This window comes from Pseudochaenichthys georgianus, chromosome 8, assembly GCF_902827115.2.
Source record: "Pseudochaenichthys georgianus chromosome 8, fPseGeo1.2, whole genome shotgun sequence".
In the NCBI taxonomy this organism is placed as follows: Eukaryota; Metazoa; Chordata; class Actinopteri; order Perciformes; family Channichthyidae; genus Pseudochaenichthys; species Pseudochaenichthys georgianus.
This window is the reverse complement of record NC_047510.2, coordinates 27,710,155-27,731,470: the sequence shown is the minus strand read 5'-3', so window position 1 is coordinate 27,731,470 and position 21,316 is coordinate 27,710,155. Positions and strand designations below refer to the sequence as shown.

The 21,316-nt window shown below is 40.6% G+C and overlaps 1 protein-coding gene across 1 annotated transcript; it reads right to left on the bottom strand.

The window, feature by feature from the left end:
- Window positions 1-4,143: 4,143 nt before the first annotated feature.
- On the bottom strand, window positions 4,144-7,672 carry nptx1l (neuronal pentraxin 1 like). The gene is made up of 5 exons (XM_034089629.1): window positions 7,169-7,672; window positions 6,726-6,933; window positions 5,908-6,152; window positions 5,636-5,815; window positions 4,144-5,299 (listed from the first exon to the last, which is right to left on the bottom strand). The coding sequence occupies exons 1-5, from the start codon at window positions 7,595-7,597 to the stop codon at window positions 5,078-5,080; spliced, it is 1,284 nt and encodes a 427-aa protein (XP_033945520.1). The 5' UTR covers window positions 7,598-7,672; the 3' UTR covers window positions 4,144-5,077.
- Window positions 7,673-21,316: the final 13,644 nt, after the last annotated feature.

The following is a 21,316-nucleotide window of genomic DNA, read 5'->3' as shown; positions in this document are numbered from 1 at the left end:
CTGATAATCTCTGCCATTAAAAAGGCACGCCCTGAATAAGAATATTAGTTATCAACAGATTGTAACACTATTATAATTGTTCAGCAAAAACTTCTCTCATGCAGCATTAGTGCATGGTTAAATGTCTCTCCCGCCCACCTGGAGTTTTCCTTTGTTTTTCTATTCTCTTGTCATGAATCTTTCATCAGCCACTTGATGAGATACTTCATGCGTCTGCCTGATACATCACAGTAAGCTGTGTTTGGATAGGGGGTCTTTTCTACTCTCCCACTGCTACATTGTTCTTTGAATACAGGAGGCAGGGTCTATTTTTAATGGCCTTACCACAGCTTTGTCAGAATCAGAATGTCATTAGTCAAAGCAGTTTAGAGAAATGAGACAAAACGTTCTGCTAGACTCTTATTAAAGGAGTACTGCACTGATTTATATCTGCACTCCTGTAACATTGTTGGACTCGCAATGGACATTTTTCATTAGAAGCCTCTCCTTGTGAATAGATGGCGCCTACATTACCCGAAATGCCACCACGGTGATTACTATAGATTTGCTTTGCTCGTAGCAGCTAATGCAGACATGACAGAGGCAATTAGGAGGACATGTTGGCCTTTTTAGAGAATTAGCTTGATTATTACGGTGATTATTGCAGTGAGATTTGGTACACATATTTGTTGTCCCAGAGAATGAAGAAAACCTGGGATCCCTGATGTCTGAATATCTGCAAAACTATAATGACACTCCCCTCAACTGTTATATGTCTAATGCTAATTACCATTTGTTAGCAATCATGATAATCTAAAATGGTGGTCATGGTTACCATTTTACGAGACAAACATCAGCATGATAACATTGTCATTGTGTGAATGTTAGCATGCTGTTGTTAGCATTACACTCAAACAACTACTGTGCAGTACAGCCTTACAGAGCTGCTAGCATGGCTCTAGACCAGGGGGTCCAAACTAAATGCGGCCCTCGGACCATTTTGAAGTGGCCCTCGCTCAGCAAATTAAAAAAGTATGACTTAAGTATAATAAACTTCTGCTTGTCTTATATTGTACATCTTAAATATATATGTTCAAATATATTACACAGTATTCATGTGTTAAGAAAGCCCCATTTTCAAATAAATTCAGTCAATTAAAGTAGAAAACATGTTCTAACAAATCTAAGTTGATAAGAAAAAAGTCAAAGAACAAATTGACATAACAAACTTGAAATATACCTTTCATGTGTTGTCTTATTATAAGCTATCTGAAGCTTCTGTTTGAAGGAATGAGCTGCTAACAAAATTAATGAAATCCCATGGAGAGCTGTGAGCTGTTTTGTTCAGCATTTTCAAGTACCAAGAATAATTTACCTACATTGGATTGATTTTTCCAATTTACAACAGAACTTATGAGGCAATAAACCTCACCCCTCGGGAGTGGCCCAGACCTTTTTATATGTTTCTGTATGTGGCCCTCGGTGAAACAAGTTTGGACACCCCTGCTCTAGACTCTTAGTCTAGATTTTGTATGACTGTGTTATTTTGTACAGGATAACGATATCACACTGATCTTGTTAAATGAATTCATTTTGTTTAGTTTGAACAGGGATGGTCGAGGATGTGTGTAAGTGGAAAGACAACACATACAAAAAGGTGGGATGAATACAATTGAGATGCTGGCACTGCATGATGATTTGACATGCAGCAAAAACATGGTCTCCTGAACGACATACAGTTTTGTCATTCTACTAAAACAGCCCAGTTCTGTCTGCTTTGGCTCCGTGTAATTTCAAGGACAGTTAGGACTATTCTGTATGGAAAGACATTTTTCAAACTTCCAGGTGTGATGAATAATGTCAAGTGATACTAAGACAAAAAGTGAAATAAGAGAACCCAGATATGTTGGACAAAAATCTCCTCATATTCGACCTTTCCTAAACTAATTTGAATCGGAGAGAATGCCGGCACAAACCAATTAGGCCTGAGGAAAGCTGGGGATAGGTCAACAGCCTGGATTTATTCTGCCTGTGCTAAAAATAAACCTGACAAGAATTAGGGCAGGAGAGAAAGGACCTGATTTGGAAAATTGTACTCTGTAGGTCATCAGGGCCAGGTAGGTGTGGATAAGTGAGATGTCTTCCTCGACCTCGGCACCAGTAGCTACTCAAGCAGAGATCATACTGTGTGTATGTGTGTTTATGTGACAAAATAATTTGCAGTGAAATCCAACCCCCGATGTGTCACACTAGCTGTCTGTAATGGCTGCGCGATAGGTATGTGCTGAAGTTCGCCTGGTGCCTTGGGAAAACCTATTGATGTGAAGGCGTCCCTCCGCCTCAGAGGTCGAGAATGGAAACCAATTGATTGGACATGTGACCCGACTGTGGCGAGACCCAGTGACCTCGCTAACAATGAAGAGAAGCCTTTCAGACCCTGCTATCCCCTCTAATGCGAGTGCTGTCCGCTTGTATTAATTGTCTGAGACTTGTATGACCTGAACGGTAACCTTTTGTTGACAGATAGCCTCACACTGTGTTAAAAGAGAGTACTTACAGTGTACATGTAACGGTGTGTCTGCAGAACTGATTTATGTGTGTTAAGATGCTGGTGTGTGTACAGTGTACTCCTGTAGAAGTTGTTGTGAAATTGACATTGATTTTCATTAAAGAAAGATGGTGGATTTGTAAGGCAAGTTCATTTTGTTCAACATCTGCTCTTCATAGACTCACGATCACAAGTTTGGAGAGATGTTTCTGTCACAATGACATTGCACAGAATATGTGTACTGGTTGACACTACTTTGTGGGATATTGCTGTAATAAAACCACAATAATGTACCTTATTGTGGAAGAACTATATAATGAGGACCTTGCAAGAACCACCAAACATATCTATTGGTTTTGTCCTCAAAATGTCAAATCTGTTATGAAAAGCTGTCATGAGAAACTATCATCACAAAGTAAATATCATTTTCACATTTAAACTGAGACTTTTGTGCCAAATCATTGGTTAAAGCCATTAAATCGATCCACTCTTAAATTAATTTGCTCCAATTTGAGAGTGACTGCGCAGTTTTAGGAGCAGAGTATTGTAAGGTATACTCAAGCTACCAAGGGAGGTCGATTTTACAGTGCGCCTCCGGGAAGATCTTTATTGGGATAATGAGAGTTATTTTTGGTCTGTTTATGTTGCCCATTAAAGATGTAGTCTCAATGGAAAATCTATATGTACTGTTTTGATTTGACAGAGCAGCTTTTTGTCCACCAGCTTGTTGTGATGCTATGCCCACTTTCATTAAGGCCCTTGTCAAACAACACAGCTTTTCTCCTAGCTGAAATCGCCAAGTAGGCTTTAGAAATGGTTCTGCTCGGAGCTTAAGAGCACTTAAGAGATGCAGTGTTTGTTCATCTGAGACACTTTGGGTGGATCTGGTTGCTATGATACGAGTATTCACGTTAGGTAAAATGTTGTCTCAAGGCAGAGTACTTCATTTGGTTCTGGGTGATGGATTATCTATAGCCATTACATTGTTTACCTCATTGTGGTAAGACAAAATGTTCAATGCCACCAAACCAGTACTAACTAAATGTTTTTTTCTTGCCACTAGGGGGCAGTGCAAAGACGCCCTGAACACACAACTGACATATTATCCCTTTTTATGTTTTTATGACTAACTTTGTAGCAAACAGGTGGCCCTTTACATTTCCAGTAGAAAAAAAGCAACATTACTATTCTTTTTTTGAGTTGTTTTTATGGAAGCATAATGATTTTAAGATCAAAGTTGTATCTCTGTTTTTGGTCTCCACCATCAATAGACATACATATCTGGCTCTAAATGCCCCAGTATGTTCAACAACTAGTCTCTAACTTTGTCTGTGTGGCCTTTGGTGCTAATCAGGTGAAGTTTACATTGAGTTTTGAGTTATTTAATAGGCTCTTTCACATGCATGTAATCACGTCACCCATTGTTAAAGCTAATCCAATTGGCAAACTAACAATGCGAAAGAGCGAAAAGATTCGGAAGGTCAAATCGTGACTTATTGGACTAGTTGAGACCATATTTAATTGTATATTTGTGTTATCAAGAGTGCATTCATAAAAAAATATGTCAACACCTGTATATGATGAAGTATCACAATTTATTACAAAAACTAGAACTTTTTTCATCTGTCCGTGTTGCCATGCTTTAAGCATATAACAATACAGTATAAAATCTCAACCCAAAAGTTGGATTGTAAAAGCAAAGATCATAGATGCTGACGCAGCATTTACAGAAGTTAAGACATGCTGTTACTGTACAGAGAACATTCCCATTGAAGTACAAACATCTGCAAAATGTGTCAATATCATCAACAAATTGCATTTTACAATAAACAATCTAATCCAACCTCATTCAAAGGGTTACAAGAAACACTTATTTTCAAAGTAAATGTACATGAAAATAAACACAAACACTCTGCAAATCATAATGAATGTGCTGATATTTCTTTTTTCAACAGCCCAAGGCACTCAGGCTTGAATGTTGGCAATAAATACGTCATTCTTTACACAAAATTACGTCAAGCAGGTGGTGAGAGAGAAAGAATAGTGAGAGAGAAACAACGTCTTCTTTTCATGACCTCTTGAAGAGCACGTTCCTTTTAAAGAAGTCCACCTTGTCTTTTTTCACAGTGAAAATCCCTGGCAGTCGTGACAGAAAAGACGTTTAAAGAAGTCAGTCGTTTTTTTGAATTGCGTGACATCTGCTAAAAACGACATGACCTCCTACTGTATTTGTGATGCTGGCCTGACATTTTGGTCTTCGAGAGCATCCTTTTCTCTCTGGAGCGATATCGGCTGCTTTTTCCAAACCATAAGCAGGTTTGATGGTGCATTCAAGCACCACAGGGTGCCAAAAGTGTCCATTTCCAGTGACCTGTCCCACATGAGTATGTGATAAAAATCTATCAAGTGTCCGCAAATGATGCTTTCGGATATCTATAACAAATCCCAGATGCTATTCATTGAAATAATCCTGATCTTTCAAATTAGTTTACCGATGCTGTGACAACAAAGTGGCTTTAACAAATGCATTTATCTTCTCCTCCCTGCAGTTCAGTTGAGCTGGCGACAAGCTTCAAATGTCCACTTCGAGGCTCCTCCGTAAATATCAAGGTTTGTCTCCATCCACGCAAAAACGTTGCCCACTTGCGCTTTGCTGCTGCACGTCGCCAGATTGTAAATCTCTCCCACCGATAGTTTCCGATCCCAGATGTGAAAATTTGCCAGGTCTCCGACGAAAGCTTGTGTGGCGTCATATCCTCCTCCCATCGTGTCCTGTGGAAGAGACAAATGGATTTAATCAAGGAGGATATGATTTCCCTCCTCCGGGTGCTTTGTGGAAAGAACCACATTTTTTTGGTACTGATTAAATTGAGTTCCAGTTAAATTTCATATCACCTTATTAAACCTATGATTTACAACAAGGATTGATTTGAAATTGAAATCTAATCTCTTTTTCACAATGAAATAAAAACACTACTGTTATCTTTTAATAATCCCAATGCATTGTGTCCTAACATCCTGTTAACATGAACAAAGCAGTGCAGATGTTGTCCAAATGTACTTTAATGCTGCTTTTAAGTAGAAAGTATTTAAAAACCATGTGCTTACCTGCTCTTGCCCAAGGATCAGCAGGCCATGTGGCTTGATAGGATGATACGGTGCCAGATTCTCTCCACTCCCCCTCTTGACACCATCTTGGAAAGCTTCCCAAACACCATCACGAGTGGTCCATGTGACGCAAATGTGATGCCACTTTCCGTCATTGATCATGAAAGGCAGTTTAGCAACCTAGAAAGAGATACATGTGACGTGAAGGTTTGCTGCAGTGAGCCCTTGAACACTCAATACACGGCAATACTTGTACTGTGTGTCACACATGCCTTGTCATTGATCAGTATCTCCATAGCGTTGTTTCCCCACTCGATGAGGACCAGCTCGTTGGCTTGACCCGGAACTGCGTAGGAGAAAGGTGTGCCCACTCCTGGAGAAGCGTTGGATTTGAGCCACATGCAAACAGTGAGGGCGTACATCTCTGGCAAACTCTTCTTCACTTTTGCGTACATGTAGTTGGTTCTCAGTGGAAACGTGAGCTGGAATTTATCCAGAGGCCTGTTGTCTCTCTGACCTGGGGAGAAGGAATGGTTGGCTTAAAACACGTAGAAAGGGAAGCATCTGTTTTCACACATCATTTCCGATGCACACATGGGGATTTACATACTGCAGGAATTACGTGTTACACAACAAATCCAGCAGATTTGCTTTAATCTCCCAAGCAGCTACCACGGGAGGACGTTGTTCTACCTTCAGCTCGTTTCCTTCTGCTGCCACTTCTCTCTCTATTCTGTTTTACTGCCATGAGTACTTTTTTTTTTTTTTTGCAGCGCCGTCCCAACGAGAACATCTTCTCAAATGGCTCACAGAGACATACGGAGGGATGGGTCTCTCTCTGTGTGTTTGAAATGGTTTAATCTGCATGCATTAGATCAGGAATCTGCAGAATAAAGCGGGCTCCTTCAGCTTTGTGTGCGGATGAGTATGTAATATGCTAAGGTGATTTTTCTGGTGCATTCTTCATCGCTTACAAGATAAAATAGCTTGTCTTTTTCCCTGATAAGAATCATGCATTCATTTTCACACCCACCAAACCCTGTTAAATCTCCTTTATACTTTTTGTGCGCGAGCCTCTTTTCCCATTTACCTTTCTCCAGGTCGGTGATCCTCTGGTGGAGAGATGTGAGCGTGGACTCCACTCTCCCACGCTGCTCCGTCTCATTCCTCAGCGTGGGTTTCCCCTCATCGATGTTGTTCACCCGGGACAACACCTGCTTCTCCAGGTCGTCGATTTTACTCTGGAGCAGGTCTTTGAGGCTGTTCGCCTGAACCGAGTTGTTACTTCTGCTGAATTGCTGTTGGGGGGGGGGGGGGGGGGGGGGGGAGGAACGAGGAAAATACAGATTTACTTTTTCTATGCAGTAAAGAGAAACTTAATATGTATTTTGATGTGCTTAAAAAATGGCACTTTTAATGTAACACTGCCCATCAGAGACCCAAATTAACTATTATTGTTATAATAGTGAAAAAAAAGAGTTTGATCATAATTTGCGCACTGTGTGTAAATATCCCCAGAAAGCAGCAGCCTACCTCCAGGTTTTCTAATCTCTGCTTCAGCGACTGTAAAGTCTGTGATAGTTGCGCCAAAGTGTCCGCGGGGCCCCTCGATACATCCCCCATAGTGTTTTTGCTCCCGGGTTCTTTCCTCCTGCCTCCGGGCTCGCTGCCGCTCTGACTCTCGCACCGAGACAACTTTGAGGTCAGTTCTCTGATCGTCTCCTTCTGGTTCATGATCGTCTCTTTCTGCTGCAAAACCGTCTCCCGCAGCTGCATAACAGTGGTCTTCAAGTCGTCCCCCGGCACGCTGTTCTGCAAAGTGGCTGCGCAAATGTCCATATCCTTGGGTACGGACGTGCAAATGAACTGCGTCTGTGCGCCAAAGTCTTGAGACGAACTCTCCAAAAACAGGCATGAACATAGAAAAAGTCTCCAGCAGATTCCCATCCTGGTGGCCTGCATGTCTGCGTCCGTGCTGAGTGGTGTTTGGATGATGCGCCGCAGTGGCTTGACGCGCTCCTGTCCCCTTGTTGTTGTAATCCGTCTGTAGAAGTGCAGCCCGCTTTTATACAGCGAGCTGGTTCTGCGCAGAGCTGGTTCACTGCATCACGACCGGAGGGGAGGGAATCGCGCTGCCCCTGTTTAATCTGCTCCAGGAGCCGCGTCACATTCAGGAGATGAAACCCATTTCGCTTTCAGCCTCCCCCACGTTAAATATTTCATCATTTTTCGACTATTTGTCATTCCTCGCTGTGTATATTATTCATCTGGAAAACGGACATTTGTAGGCAGTGAAGTGGGCTTGCTTGCGTGGTGGGTTGCCATGAAAGAAAGCTGTGTTTGTTTGGTTTTGCGCACACAGAAAAGTCGCTCACACACACACACACACACACACACACACACACACACACACACACACACACACACACACACACACACACACACACACACACACACACACACACACACACACACACACACACACATACACAGACACTCTGTAGGTGGTTGCAGATCAGAAGTTACTGCAATTCGTTGTCGGTGGATTCCCCGCAGATGCAGCACAATGGAGAGCTCCGACAACATCACATTATCACGGAGAGCATAGCATGCTGCTTAGTTGTTGGTGATGGTTTCACTTTCTGTAGCCCATGGTGTGCAGCATTACTCTGTGAGAATACTACATTAAATACCCATTTTATTGTTTTCATTCCTTTCTGTTTTTTTTATTCGTATCTCTCAGGTCAAACTCATAGCTAAGGTATCCACACCCACGCGCACACACGCACGCACGCACGCACACACACACACACACACACACACACACACACACACACACACACACACACACACACACACACACACACACACACACACACACACACACACACACACACACACACACACACACACACACACACACACACACACACACCTCACTCCCTTCCTCTCCTGCAGTGGAGATCTCCTCTCCACATCACTACTATAATCACCTCTCTCAGTTTCTCAAATGATAATCTGTCCCCGAGCAATTTACCCTATCTATTATTCAGGAAGGACAATTTTATTATTTTTCCCGTTGCCCACTCGGCTCTTATCTATTCGGGTCAATGTTGAAAGTAAAATGAAAACATTTTGAATAAGTAATGAAAACATATTGGCTCTCAGATTAAAATTGATTTCTCTTGGAAAGATGAACACAGGGAGAGGTACAGCTGCATGTGACAAAGGGACAGAGAGAGGACGTTCTACATGTAGGTGGGTCACAGTTTAATTATTACATGTATAGCAGGTCTGTAAAGCTAAATGCTTTATAGCTGCAGGTGCCTTTTTACAGGCTGGATATTAACAATAAATAGTAGATTAAATTATTCAGATCTCTAGGTGGTGATGGAATATAATGTATTACTGTACACATTTAATTAGCGACTGATAATGGACCTAATGATTTGGGACATTTTGATTGAATAATTTAGTATTGCATAAATATTGATTCATCCTGAACTCTCATATCTTATTTTTTGGATTTAAGGAAGTTATTACGTGATGATCTTAAAGTACATTAGGCAAAGTAAAAAGTGATATAATATGTGACATAACTTTTTGAGCATTAAAGGTGGGGTAGGTAAGTTTGAGAAACCGGCTCGAGATACACTTGTTGTTATATTCCATGGAATGCTCTTAACATCCCGATAGCAATGAATATCTGAAGTGCTTTGACAAAAAATCCATAACAAAAAGTCATCTGTGGAAGCCTTAGTACTGTAAAAAGCACGACCAATCATCTGAGCCGGCCCGGCTAAAATAACTGGATGGCCTACCTGCCTGTCAGCCTTCCATCGGGGCACAAACTTATCTCGTGCCCTCATTGGTCATGTGCGCGTTCGTGTGTGTTGGAGGAGGGGCTCTGTAAGGAAGTGGCAGATTTTTTCCAGCTGTGTATTTTCAAATTCTAGCGCACTCGAGCTGGTTTCTCCAAAATTACCTACCCCAACTTTAACAGATTGTTTATTTGACGTCTCCTGTGGATTAAGTTACACTTTAATGACGCAGCAATATCTAAGAGGAATGAAAATGCTGGGAGGTTTTAGTGACTTTACTCTGTCTCGTAATCCAGAGTTGAAAGACTGTTTTTTGATTTTATGAAAAACAAAAATAAAGCTTACAGGGGCAAGAGGAAGTCATTTTTAAGGCTTTTAAGTGTGGCATAACGTAAAAAAGGGCTGAAGGGCTGCTATCCTAAAGACTTTGCAAACAGATAGATGGAGTTATACAGGAAACTCAGGTGCCAGATCGACACCAAGAAGCAGTTATATTTGTAAATGTAAAAAGCAGTAACCCCTGTACACAGGCAGAGGTCTTATTGCTTTTGGGTAAAAATAAATACACCGAAAATAAGTGTAAAAGCGCGCTGACCTACAAGAGCAATACATGCGAGTAAACAACTTCTTCTTTTCACAAAATCAACCATCTGGTAAATGTTTGCCGGTTATCATCACACTTAGTAGACCAAAGGTTTCCATATCCTTGCAAAGGGGATTTAATATCGCCATCCAAAATGTTGTGAAGCTTAATGAGCAGAATAGACAGACGACCAAAAGTAGTTTTTAGTTTGGCTTGAGTCTATCCTTCTGTCTATAAAAAGAAAAGACATCTTCTAGCCTGTGGGAAAGTCGCGCTGCAAAATGTTCAAAGTCTATCTCTCATTATGAATTCATTATTTAGTGCTTCCCACACAAACAAGTCTCAAAGCCATATGCTTAAAGAGAAAAACCTTCACTTCTCTCCGCCACTCAGACTCCACCTCTCTCCATCACCTACTGTACTTCTCCCTCCATTCCTCCCCTCCCCTCCTCTCCTCTCCTCCTACAGGCATTAATAACAGACTGCTGTTTTCTAGCATATTCAGTCGCTCAAATTAACATTTTCCTCTGAATGCCACAAGTTCACCCTGTAAGCATATTGAGTTACACTGTGGTTAAGAAAAAAAAAACCACTGTAACAGCTGTTGAATTTCTAATGTTGTTAGCCGCGGTGTGCATGAAATAATAATGGGGTGTGGATGGAATTATTATTTGTTGTTCCAAGTCACTGTGGATGACGGCACCACACTCACTAATACTAATCTCATACACACAGCTGCCAGTAGCTCTTACCACAATCTTCCACGCGATAATGCCTCGGTGCTGTGAGAGCTGCTGCCGGGCCGCCCTCCACCTGTTGTGGCGAACAGTATCCCCTTAATAATGCATTCAAACACACTGGAAATGCTTTCTCCAGCATCACCAGATCAATAGCTGTAATTCCGCAGGTTGGGATTCTGCCTTCCCTGGCTTTCTCTCTCTGACTTCTTCCTCCTCCTAACCTTCTGCTGTGGTGACGGACGTTAAGGCGGAAAACATCCAGTGATTGTTAGTTGCTTTTTCTCTGTTAAGGCTGTGTATAGAATAACACAACACTTAAAAAGGCCCTATTATGCTTTTTGGGGATTACCCTTTCCTGTAGGTTTTGTGCATTAATAACAGACTGAATGGTATGCAAAGGCTAAAATCCCAAATTGCCTCTAAATTGGGTTTCTCTCCCATGTGGCTCCTTTGTTTACCTCCGAGACATAATGACATAATGACACACACAATCACAGCTAACCAATCAGAGCAGACTGGGCTCTGGTTTCAGACGGAGGGTGAAAATAGGTGCTTCATCACAGGATGTATGAGAAAAATAAAGACCTTTTTGAACAATAAAGCAGCTCAACCTGTCACAATAGAGGCAATAAATACTAATATGAAACCTGAAATTGAGCATAATAGGAATCTTTAAATACTGTAAACTGAACATTTTATCTTAGTACATACTGTCATTAAGGTTTGAGTTGGATTCCATGTTGCCTTTTATAAATAGATGTTTTACCAAAGAAAGAGGCACTGTTTTACATTTCCATGATAACACCACAACGCTTTATAGTATTGTAACTTACATTTCCAACAGCCTAACTCTTTTTTTTTTATCATTCTATGTTTTTTGTTTCCAATGATAAATGATTAGATATTTTTCCAATTGTAGATTTGGTTCAGGCACAGGATGTGGTTATCCTTTCCTGAATGAAAAATGTTTGTAATATTCCTCACTGTAAGGTATTACAAAAAAAGCATAATTTTGGTATCTGTGAAAATACATCTCGCACCGGTATTGAAAAAGTTTAAACAATACCCAGCCCCAGTGCCATTTAATTCCAAGCAAACCATAATGGTAAAATGTGAATACAAGTATTATTATATTTCTGGAATTCAGCTGTTTTAAAATTGGTGTTCTGGTTTCTGTCTTTTAGATTGTTTTCAAATGTTGCAATCATCCTTTTTTGATCTAACTGAGCATAAAAACATTGGAGACTCAAGGCTGTTAAAACACAGTTAGCAGGACATGTGTATGGTTTGTCAGATCAGTAAAAAGACTGAATGAATCCAGGAGACATTTAGCAGTGACACATTCAATCACAGATAATTAGCTGCATAGCTACACTATGGAGTGAAGCGCTGAGGATCTCAGAGGTCACCAACACTTAATGCTCCCCATGTCGGTGTAACCACTGTGTGGAGCTGTCTCTGATAAATACTGATGGGATCATCATTCCTCTGGACAAAAGCCTAATTAGGCTGCCTTTCCAGAGAAGGAACACAGCTGCCATTTTGGGGTCACTGGAACTTAAGTATGCAGTAGCTCGATAGAGCGAGGGAAATGTCATGCAGTTGCCAGCACCGCGCAAAAAAAGTAGCCCAGGGAGGCTAATTAAGACAAAGACATTTGTAATCATAACATCCGATCACTAACCCCCTTTTTGTTATTTCCCACATGCTCTCCAGATGGAGTTCTTCGCACAGTATGGTTGCTGTCCTTATGTTTTATTAAAGGTTGTGATTTAATTATCGCTCCTTTTTGCACAAGCTGAGTGCCATCTGAAATTGATACAATGCATCATTTGACATTGGCATCGTTTTCTGTGCCGATGCGACTCTGCTGTCCTCTTGCTGAAGATGATGAGGAAATAACAATGTGCACATGGAGGTCTTTTTTCTTTGGTATCCCATTACCCTGAGTATGTGATGATTGGATACAGAATCGCCAAATGTACTGTTGGGCTTGGGCTTTTACAGATCACTCATTCATCCTTTATATTTTCTGATCTAATCTACTGTGAGACGCATTCTCAGCACTCACATACTGTATTCATGTAGAGCTTTATCATCTCATATTTGTATATGAATAAGCTTCTTGCAATGTGCACCTTTGATTGCCTTTGCTGTCTTGTACATGTTTGGACAAGATCTATGCCCGTCTTTCTTCAAATGATATCCGATTGGCACTTTTTTATTTCTTTAAAACAGCTGTTCGTAAATAAAGGCACTCCACCAATATTACACATTAAAGTCCAGGGACATACTTATAATGTATGTTGTGGCTCAGGGGGAGTTTAACAATAACCCAATAACCCAATAACCCTGTGATGTCATTAGGGATGCCTTCAGGTTTTTAAGTCTGCATTAGCTCCAAAAAAGCTTTTGAAAAAGAGAAGAACCTGTGGTACCTGCGGGTGTAGACTGGAATAAAATATAGGATTGCAAGATAAAGCTGGTTTGCCAGGTACAGAGGGAAAAAGAAAATGGCAAACTCTCACTTTGAAAACTGAAGCCAATGCGGAAATGCCTTAAACCTGCATTTGTATTTTTATTTGAGGCGACAGCACTAGCTGCAAAAAGAAGACCAATTGCATAAAAGTCCTTGAGAAAATGACTCTACTTCTTACTTGAATAATTACCTCAGGAAACATGTTGCTGATTAGTTTATGCACACTCCAAATGTTGTTTTACAGCTTGATGTTCATTTTGTGAATTTTGGTCACATTTAGACTGAGGTCACAACCATGCTGTTGTCCAGTTTGGCGGTTTGACATATTTTCTCTTAGGACTTTTACCGTTTTCAAAGTGTGTTTTAATTCCAGTTCATGTAGGTTAATAGGCAAGGCAAGTTTATTTATATAGCACCTTTCAACACAAGGCAATTCAAAGTGCTTTACAAAAAACGAAAGACATTAAGAAAATGGCATTTAAAATCAGTCATTAAAAAGAAAAGAAAAAATACATGGGTAAAAGTTACAGTGCAGTTTAAGATGTGAATAGTTCAATTAAAAGCAGCGACAAAAAGAAAAGTCTTTAGTCTGGATTTAAAAGTAGTCAGAGTTGCAGCGGACCTGCAGGTTTCTGGGAGTTTGTTCCAGATATTTGGAGCATAATAACTGAACGCTGCTTCTCCATGTTTAGTTCTGACTCTGGGGACAGAAAGCTGGCCAGTCCCTGAAGACCTGAGAGATCTGGATGGTTCATCATTTAGCAGGAGGTCAGTAATGTATTTTGGGCCTAAACCATTCAGTGCTTTATAAACCAGCAGCAGTATTTTGAAATCTATTCTTTGACACACAGGAAGCCAGTGTAAAGACTTCAGAACAGGAGTGATGTGATCCACTTTCTTAGTGTCAGTGAGGACTCGAGCAGCGGCGTTCTGAATCAGCTGCAGCTTCCTAATAGATTTTTTTGTGAGACCTGTGAAGACACCATTGCAGTAGTCGAGTCTACTGAAGATAAAAGCATGGACAAGTTTTTCTAAATCCTGCTGTGACATTAGTCTTTTAATCCTAGATATATTCTTTAGGTGATAGTAGGCTGATTTAGTAACTGTTTTAATGTGACTGTTGAAACGCAGGTCAGAGTCCATGACTACACCTAGATTTCTGGCTTTATCTGTTGTTTTGAACATTGCAGACTGAAGCTCAGCTCAGCGTAGTAGCATTTAGGACACCTGAAAATATCAAAAGTGTTCAGTTATACTCCGTGCCACTGTTGTTTCTACTCCTGGTTTAAAAACAAAGATGGTGACAGTCTAAAACCAAGATGGCGTCGGCCAAAATGACAAACTTAAGGAAACAAAAGCAAAGTCCACAAACCATTTAGTTACATTACAGTGAATGCGACCATTTTTATTCATAGTCAATGAAAAAAGATACTTGTACATGTTTAAAATATTGCTGTTTGAAGGGCTGTCATAATGTTTCTGATTTATATTGTATACTGAGTTTGTTTCCATTACCACAATTTAATGAATTGACTATACAGTAGATGTCTGCATACCTATGAGCAGAGATGGGGTCGTTACTAAAAAAATGTAATATATTACATATTACTTTTTTAAAAAAGTAATATATTACACTACGTTACTTTACTCGTTACTTTACTCGCCGAGCACGTACGAACTGCGCATTCGTGAGTGGCAATAACTCTCCTTACCAGCAGGCGGCGGTAGTGTGTATTCGAAGCAGGCAACAACCGAAAGACAGAGAAGAAGAACAGACTACATGATATAAACAAACAAATAGCGTGTGCGTTAGCTTCACCTTAGCATGTGTTCTTTGCAGGTGTGTGTTGAGGTTTGACGTGGTGTTCACAGCAGTGGATAACAGCTTCTGGCCCGGACACAGTTTGCACCTCACCGTCACATTCCTGTCTATTCTTCGGACGAACTCAAAATAATGGGCAGACCTCCACCCCTCGAAAGTTATCGCTGACTCAGCCATGTTTATGCAGCACTGCACGTGAGATGTGTAATGCAGGTCGCGTAGATTACGTACATATCAACCTGCGGCAGAAACCCCTCTTGTCTGTCAGTGTGATTATGAATGATTTTAGTAAGTAACGAAGTAACGCGTGTCGGGGCAATGTTAGTAACTGTAGTGTGTTACTGAATTGTAAAAGTAGCACGTTACACTACTCCGTTACCGACAAAAGTAATATTATTACAGTAACGCGTTACCTTGTAATAACCCTGTGATGTCTTTGTAACGCGTTATACCCAACTCTGCCTATGAGCCTTTAGAAAATGAAGTCGACATTCATGTTTTCAATCAAGAACTTTCATCAGAAAACTTTTCTCATTGCCATTTCTATTGTATTGACTGCTGTTGGGAGGACTGTGATCGGCTCAGTGGTTCTTCAGCACCTGAAGGGATGTTACATTATGAATTAGGCATCAGACGCGCTCAGTATCACATGGCCTTGTGGATTTGATTTCAATCACAGCTTAACAGCTAAGGTTCCTTCAGTGCTGTTGAATACCGGCTGCAGATTGTACAAACAATCTACTGTTCACAATTTCTGCTTTGAATCACAATGTGTAACTCAATCCTGCATCATCTGCTTCTCCACTCACATTCATCTTTACTTAATTCCATGACATTGTTTTGTAAAAGCAGCATCATTAACCAGCCCTATGAGCACACAGTTAGCAACATAGATGTGTTATGTCAAAAGCATGGATACGACAATGAGCAGCGTGTAGGGGGGAGCCTCATGCTTGGGCAACGCTCAGCTGTCAAAGAAGCCGTGGAAACATGACGTGCTGTCAGGAAATGCAGTCTAATGAAGTGATGTACTCTTGCTGAGCAACACGAAGAGACTGACTCACTCAAAGCACCTCGTCTCTGCAGGACAGGCTGAACACGTCACGCCTAGCAAGAGTGAAGTGAAGGTTGCTGATCAAAAGTGATGCCCTGCTAACTTGTTCAGATTCAAATCCACCCACAATGTGTTGGACGGCATGTTTTACTACTTCACAAAGACGATTACGAGATTTGTTGAAATGCTGCCATTTTCTTAGATTGTTTACAGTCTTTAAATTGCAGAACTTGTTTTAGGATCACATTTTTTCCAATTCTGTTAATTAATCCTTTTGCAGCTCTATGTGGAAATATTTGGCAAAATGTGTATCCTATTCAAACAGTTTTAATTAGAAGAACCCTGCGGCGCTTTGCTCATTAGTGGCACATTTGGGCAATTCTCCACAAAGAACAGAAATATCTTTGGTGTATTTTCCATGATCCTACAGGTTCACTGTGCACATTCCTGCAGCGGATTTAACGCTATTACACGGTTAAACAGTTGGTGGCGTTAATGAGCAAATAAGTGCAGAAATGTCCCTGTTAATGCAGTGAAGCTGGCAATCATGTATGTCAACGATACTGCAGTTCGGATGTATGAGAGAGATAATGAATTCAACATTGTTTTGGACCCAAAGGTTACACAACATGATTCAAACTGGAATGTAACGCTAGGACGTAACGCGACCACTTCCATTCGCACAAGCATGTGGGCCGCAGACTAGGGCTGCTCAATTAATCGCCATTACGATTATGGCTTGCAACGATTACGAAAACAACGTAATCGAAATAAAATGATAATTTTTTTATTATTATTATGACTTTTTTTTTCTTTTTAAATAATTTTGTTTCCTTCAGTTGAATTCTACTTAAAGTTCAGGGTAATCAACTGTTAAAAACATACTGTTCACATTTTGTTCTCCAATAAATGGATGTTTTCAAAGTCAATGAATAATCGCATTTAATAATCGCAATTACAATTATTGACCCAAATAATCGAGATTATGATTTTTGCCAGAATCGAGCCGCCCTACCGCAGACAGCTTGCATGTTACAGTTATTCACCAGACAGTAATAAGGCACCAACAAATAAAACAACATGCCAACAAATACATACCAGAAGACTATGGATGTAAACAATGTCTTTGACTTTTTAAAAAGATCACTTTCTTTATGAGGCTTATTTAATACCTAAAAGACACAAACAACCAATTTGTGTGTTGAAATACTGAAGCTTTTCTTTATTAAATACTCAGCAAGATAGAAATGTGTTCTTCTGACGGCAGAACATTGTCTGAAGTAAGTCCATGTAGAAAGTTCTGCATGAAAGATGCAGTATATATTCTGGGGGTTGAGTCGTTACAAAAATAGCTCGCATATGTTTCAGTGTGATGGAAAGAAGCTGCAGAAGTCTACACGCTCGGAAGGAACAGCCACATGCGCACAGTCACGTACTGTCATGTCCCTGAGAAACCTACATTTATCTTTTCCTTTTGTAACACTGACTGGTTATGTCAATACATTAAAACATACAATTCATCTGAAGCCAGCATATTCCCTGTACACTATATCCTCTCTCTGGTCAGATTTGGTCCCATTCAGCTGACGCACGGGCGCATTTGATTACTTCTCGTCAATCCATATCCAGAAGTATATTACTGTGAGCTTTAAAGGCTTCCCGCTGTCCAGCAGGCACGCATGCTCAGAGCCTGTCTGCCATCGAACCGACTGCAGTATCGGTACATCAAGGTCGCGTCTCTCTCTTCCCCTCTTTATGTGTGTGTGTGTGTGTGTGTGTGTGTGTGTGTGTGTGTGTGTGTGTGTGTGTGTGTGTGTGTGTGTGTGTGTGTGTGTGTGTGTGTGTGTGTGTGTGTGTGTGTGTGTGTGTGTGTGTGTGTGTGTGTGTGTGTGTGTGTGTGTGTGTGTGTGTGTGTGTGTGTGTGAAGTGGAGTCTGATTCAGATGTGGGGGCGAGATATTGTGCATCACACACTGTACAGACGAGTTTCTTACACTCAAACTTTTACTTCTGATGCTCTGAACAGTCACAGTGAGAGAAGGCAGGCACGATTCAACAGAAAAAAACATAAGGGTGGAAGGAAAGAAATGAGGCCTCTAAAGGTCTGTAGATAGATGAATCATTTCTTAATGCTTAAGATGATGCTGATAAGCAACCTTTAAAACAAATAAAATGCTCTCCGTCCCAAGATGATGCATAAATCAGTGCTTCACAGCCTCTCACAACTTTGCTCTATGAACCTCTCTGTGTGTGTGTGTGTGTGTGTGTGTGTGTGTGTGTGTGTGTGTGTGTGTGTGTGTGTGTGTGTGTGTGTGTGCGTGTGTGTGTGTGTGTGTGTGTGTGTGTGTGTGTGTGTGTGTGTGTGTGTGTGTGTGTGTGTGTGTGTGTGTGTGTGTGTGTGTGTGTGTGTGTGTGTGTGTGTGTGTGTGTGTGTGTGTGTGTGTGTGTGTGTGTGTGTGTGTGTGTGTGTGTGTGTGTGTGTGTGTGTGTGTGTGTGTGTGTGTGTGTGAAAAAAGAAGACAGGATCAGTGCCTCAACATGAAGGCTCCCCTCCCTGAGCCTCTGCCAGAGAAGAGCCAGCCTTGCATCTGTGCGGAATAATAAAAATGTGTCAAAAGTGCAGGCAAATATATTTCTGTACACCCGCACTCTCTGTGGGGAACGACGCTCAAAAAATAAAACTGCAGCATCTCACATTTCCTCCTCTCCTTCATGCTGCCACACTAGTCTATCGGCACAGATTTACATGTACACGGCTCTTTTCTCTCTAAGAACAGTCTCATTCTCCTTATTACACCATGTTGTGTTCAATGACCACTCCCTACAGAGAACACACTCACATCAAACACCTCCACCCGGCCTCTCTCAGGAGAGATAGCCCCCTCTTGCAGAGCAACATCAATAATACAGGTGAAGCACCCCTCCATCTCTTGCTGCTAAAAATAGTCCTCCTTTTTTAGTTTTAATATTTCATTTGCCCCTTCTATCTCTCTGTCTATTTCTCTTTTCGCTATTCATTGTCTTTAAATAGGTGATGAGGAAAGATGTCAACAGATGAGTGGAGGCTCCCACATTCCCACTTACATCCCATCAAGTATTCTGTCTTCCCCCAAAATCCACAAATCCAATTATTCAAAACACAGTCCACAAGGCCAAGGCATTCCTATCCTAAGAATATACTGTAGGCCAGGACTCAAGAGTGAACACTACTGAGTTATTGATTTCACCTCGTCAAGTTTCTGTATTTTATCAATTGTATTGTATTTAACAGAGGGGGTCCCCTGAAGAAGCATCTTTTTTGTTTAACTATATGGATAGACTTTTGAAATGTGAGTAGTTTGTCTTGTTGGACCAACTCTTTGGTACTTTTAGACAAGAAGGAAATGTGGTTTAGTACTTTAAGATTGTACGGAATCCCAAAAAGGGAATTCATAATCTTCTAGAGAAAGGTGTTTTATTTCTTAATTTCAACATAACAATGCTTGTTTTCTCATAACACATTTTAATATGTAGAACAGTAGCCTAATCACCACTACAGGGGCCTGGACAACTTAGCTTCAGGCTAATCAGAGGGCTAAGTATAATACATCTAATTGCATTGTGATCTGAAACAATTTCCCCACGGGGATTAATAAAGTATATCAATCAATCAATCAATCAATCAATCAATCAATCAATCAATCTGGCAATAACAGCGTTACAAACATAATTTCAAACAGTTGTTTTCGGTACATGTAGTCACTTTACATGTGTAGTTTCAATTGAGACAGTCAATAAAGGTCAACAAGTCGTTCAAAATCACACGGTACTTTGAGCAACAACAACATTCACCATAATCAGCGTGTGTGAGCTTTATTCCGTCAACAGCGCGACAGATTCAAGCAGAAGGGAAATGCTTAGTGAGGCAGGGGTATCTGTAGAAACCACGGTTAATAGTGCAACACACATTTCTCATAAACAATTCACTTCTCACCGAGCAAAAAATAAGTTACCTCAAACGTAGGAAGTGTTGTCAGAGGTGGTTGAGTGCACCTTCCCCGGTGCGGTGTGTGTTTATATCTCTGTGGTGGATGTTGTGGTTCAGGCTGGAGGAGAGGAGCACTCTGCTGAGACCTGACCCACAGTTTTGTTATATAATGCGTCCTAATGGGACACATAGGTACCTGCTTATAATGCTGATGCTGTGTCTGGCCCTGCTATCCCTGCCTTGGTTTGTATTTGACATCGTTTTACTTCTGCAAGTTATTTAATAAGCAGTTTTCCTGCTAACACAAGCATTTGACAGAATAATTAAAACTGCTGAGATTATAGCATGAATGTTCAGTGACACATTTCATTTCTTTATTTTCACAATGAAGAATGACATGTTGACTTTTTTACAGTTTAGCTCTCCCTTTACTCATTATTCATGTCTGTTTAGCTCTTTGCTCCGATACAAACAAATGTAAACAGGATTAAGTCTTGTTGTTTTAGTCTCATAAATCATTCCAGGTTTTTTTTCTTAAGATGTTTGCAAACATATTTCCACAGCAACAGTGTAGTGAGGTGTGCAAATTTGTTTTGGCAGGCATAATTACGGTTGTATTTGTACAAGGCCACTGTATCAGCATAGGGTTTACATGAACAACATCCCTCTGATGGATGATGGAGTTTGTTTTGCTATCAAATAAGGTGTGGGTCACGAGTAGTGCTGCGTACCGGTACGCCAAACCGGTACTGGACTTGTAAAAAGTTTCCGTTCAAGTCCGGTTAAAACCGGAACGTCGGGAACCAGTACTTGGACTCGCAAAAAAACTAGCACTTACGTATATTCTGGTGTCTGTGGTTATTTAAACATTCCCTGATAAACGTTATTCAGCGTCAATAAATGAGTGCTAATCCCAGTGTGCAACGTAGCATTTCGACACATGCTAATGTTAACCGGAAGTGAATAATTTTCAGAATAAAAGTATTAAGTTAATAGTGTGAACTTCCGGTTTTTTCAGAATAAAACTGATTTAAATTAAATAGTCTATTTAATTCAAAATTACGCCATATCAACATTGATTTTAATTTCTAACAGTATGTATGTACATCACTATGTATGTAGTATGTACTGTATAATGTACACATGTAGAGTTGTAGAAAATACATGGTGCACAGACAGTACAGTACACTCTGACTGTACAGTCACTACAGTGTAG

Excerpts from the sequence above, each read along its gene's own strand:
- nptx1l (XM_034089629.1), bottom strand. The coding sequence starts at position 7,597 with ATGCAGGCCACCAGGATGGGAATCTGCTGGAGACTTTTTCTATGTTCA. Across the intron at positions 6,934-7,168 it reads AGAGATTAGAAAACCTGGAG|CAATTCAGCAGAAGTAACAA; the intron begins GTAGGCTGCTGC and ends CCCCCCCAACAG. Across the intron at positions 5,816-5,907 it reads AGATACTGATCAATGACAAG|GTTGCTAAACTGCCTTTCAT; the intron begins GCATGTGTGACA and ends ATCTCTTTCTAG.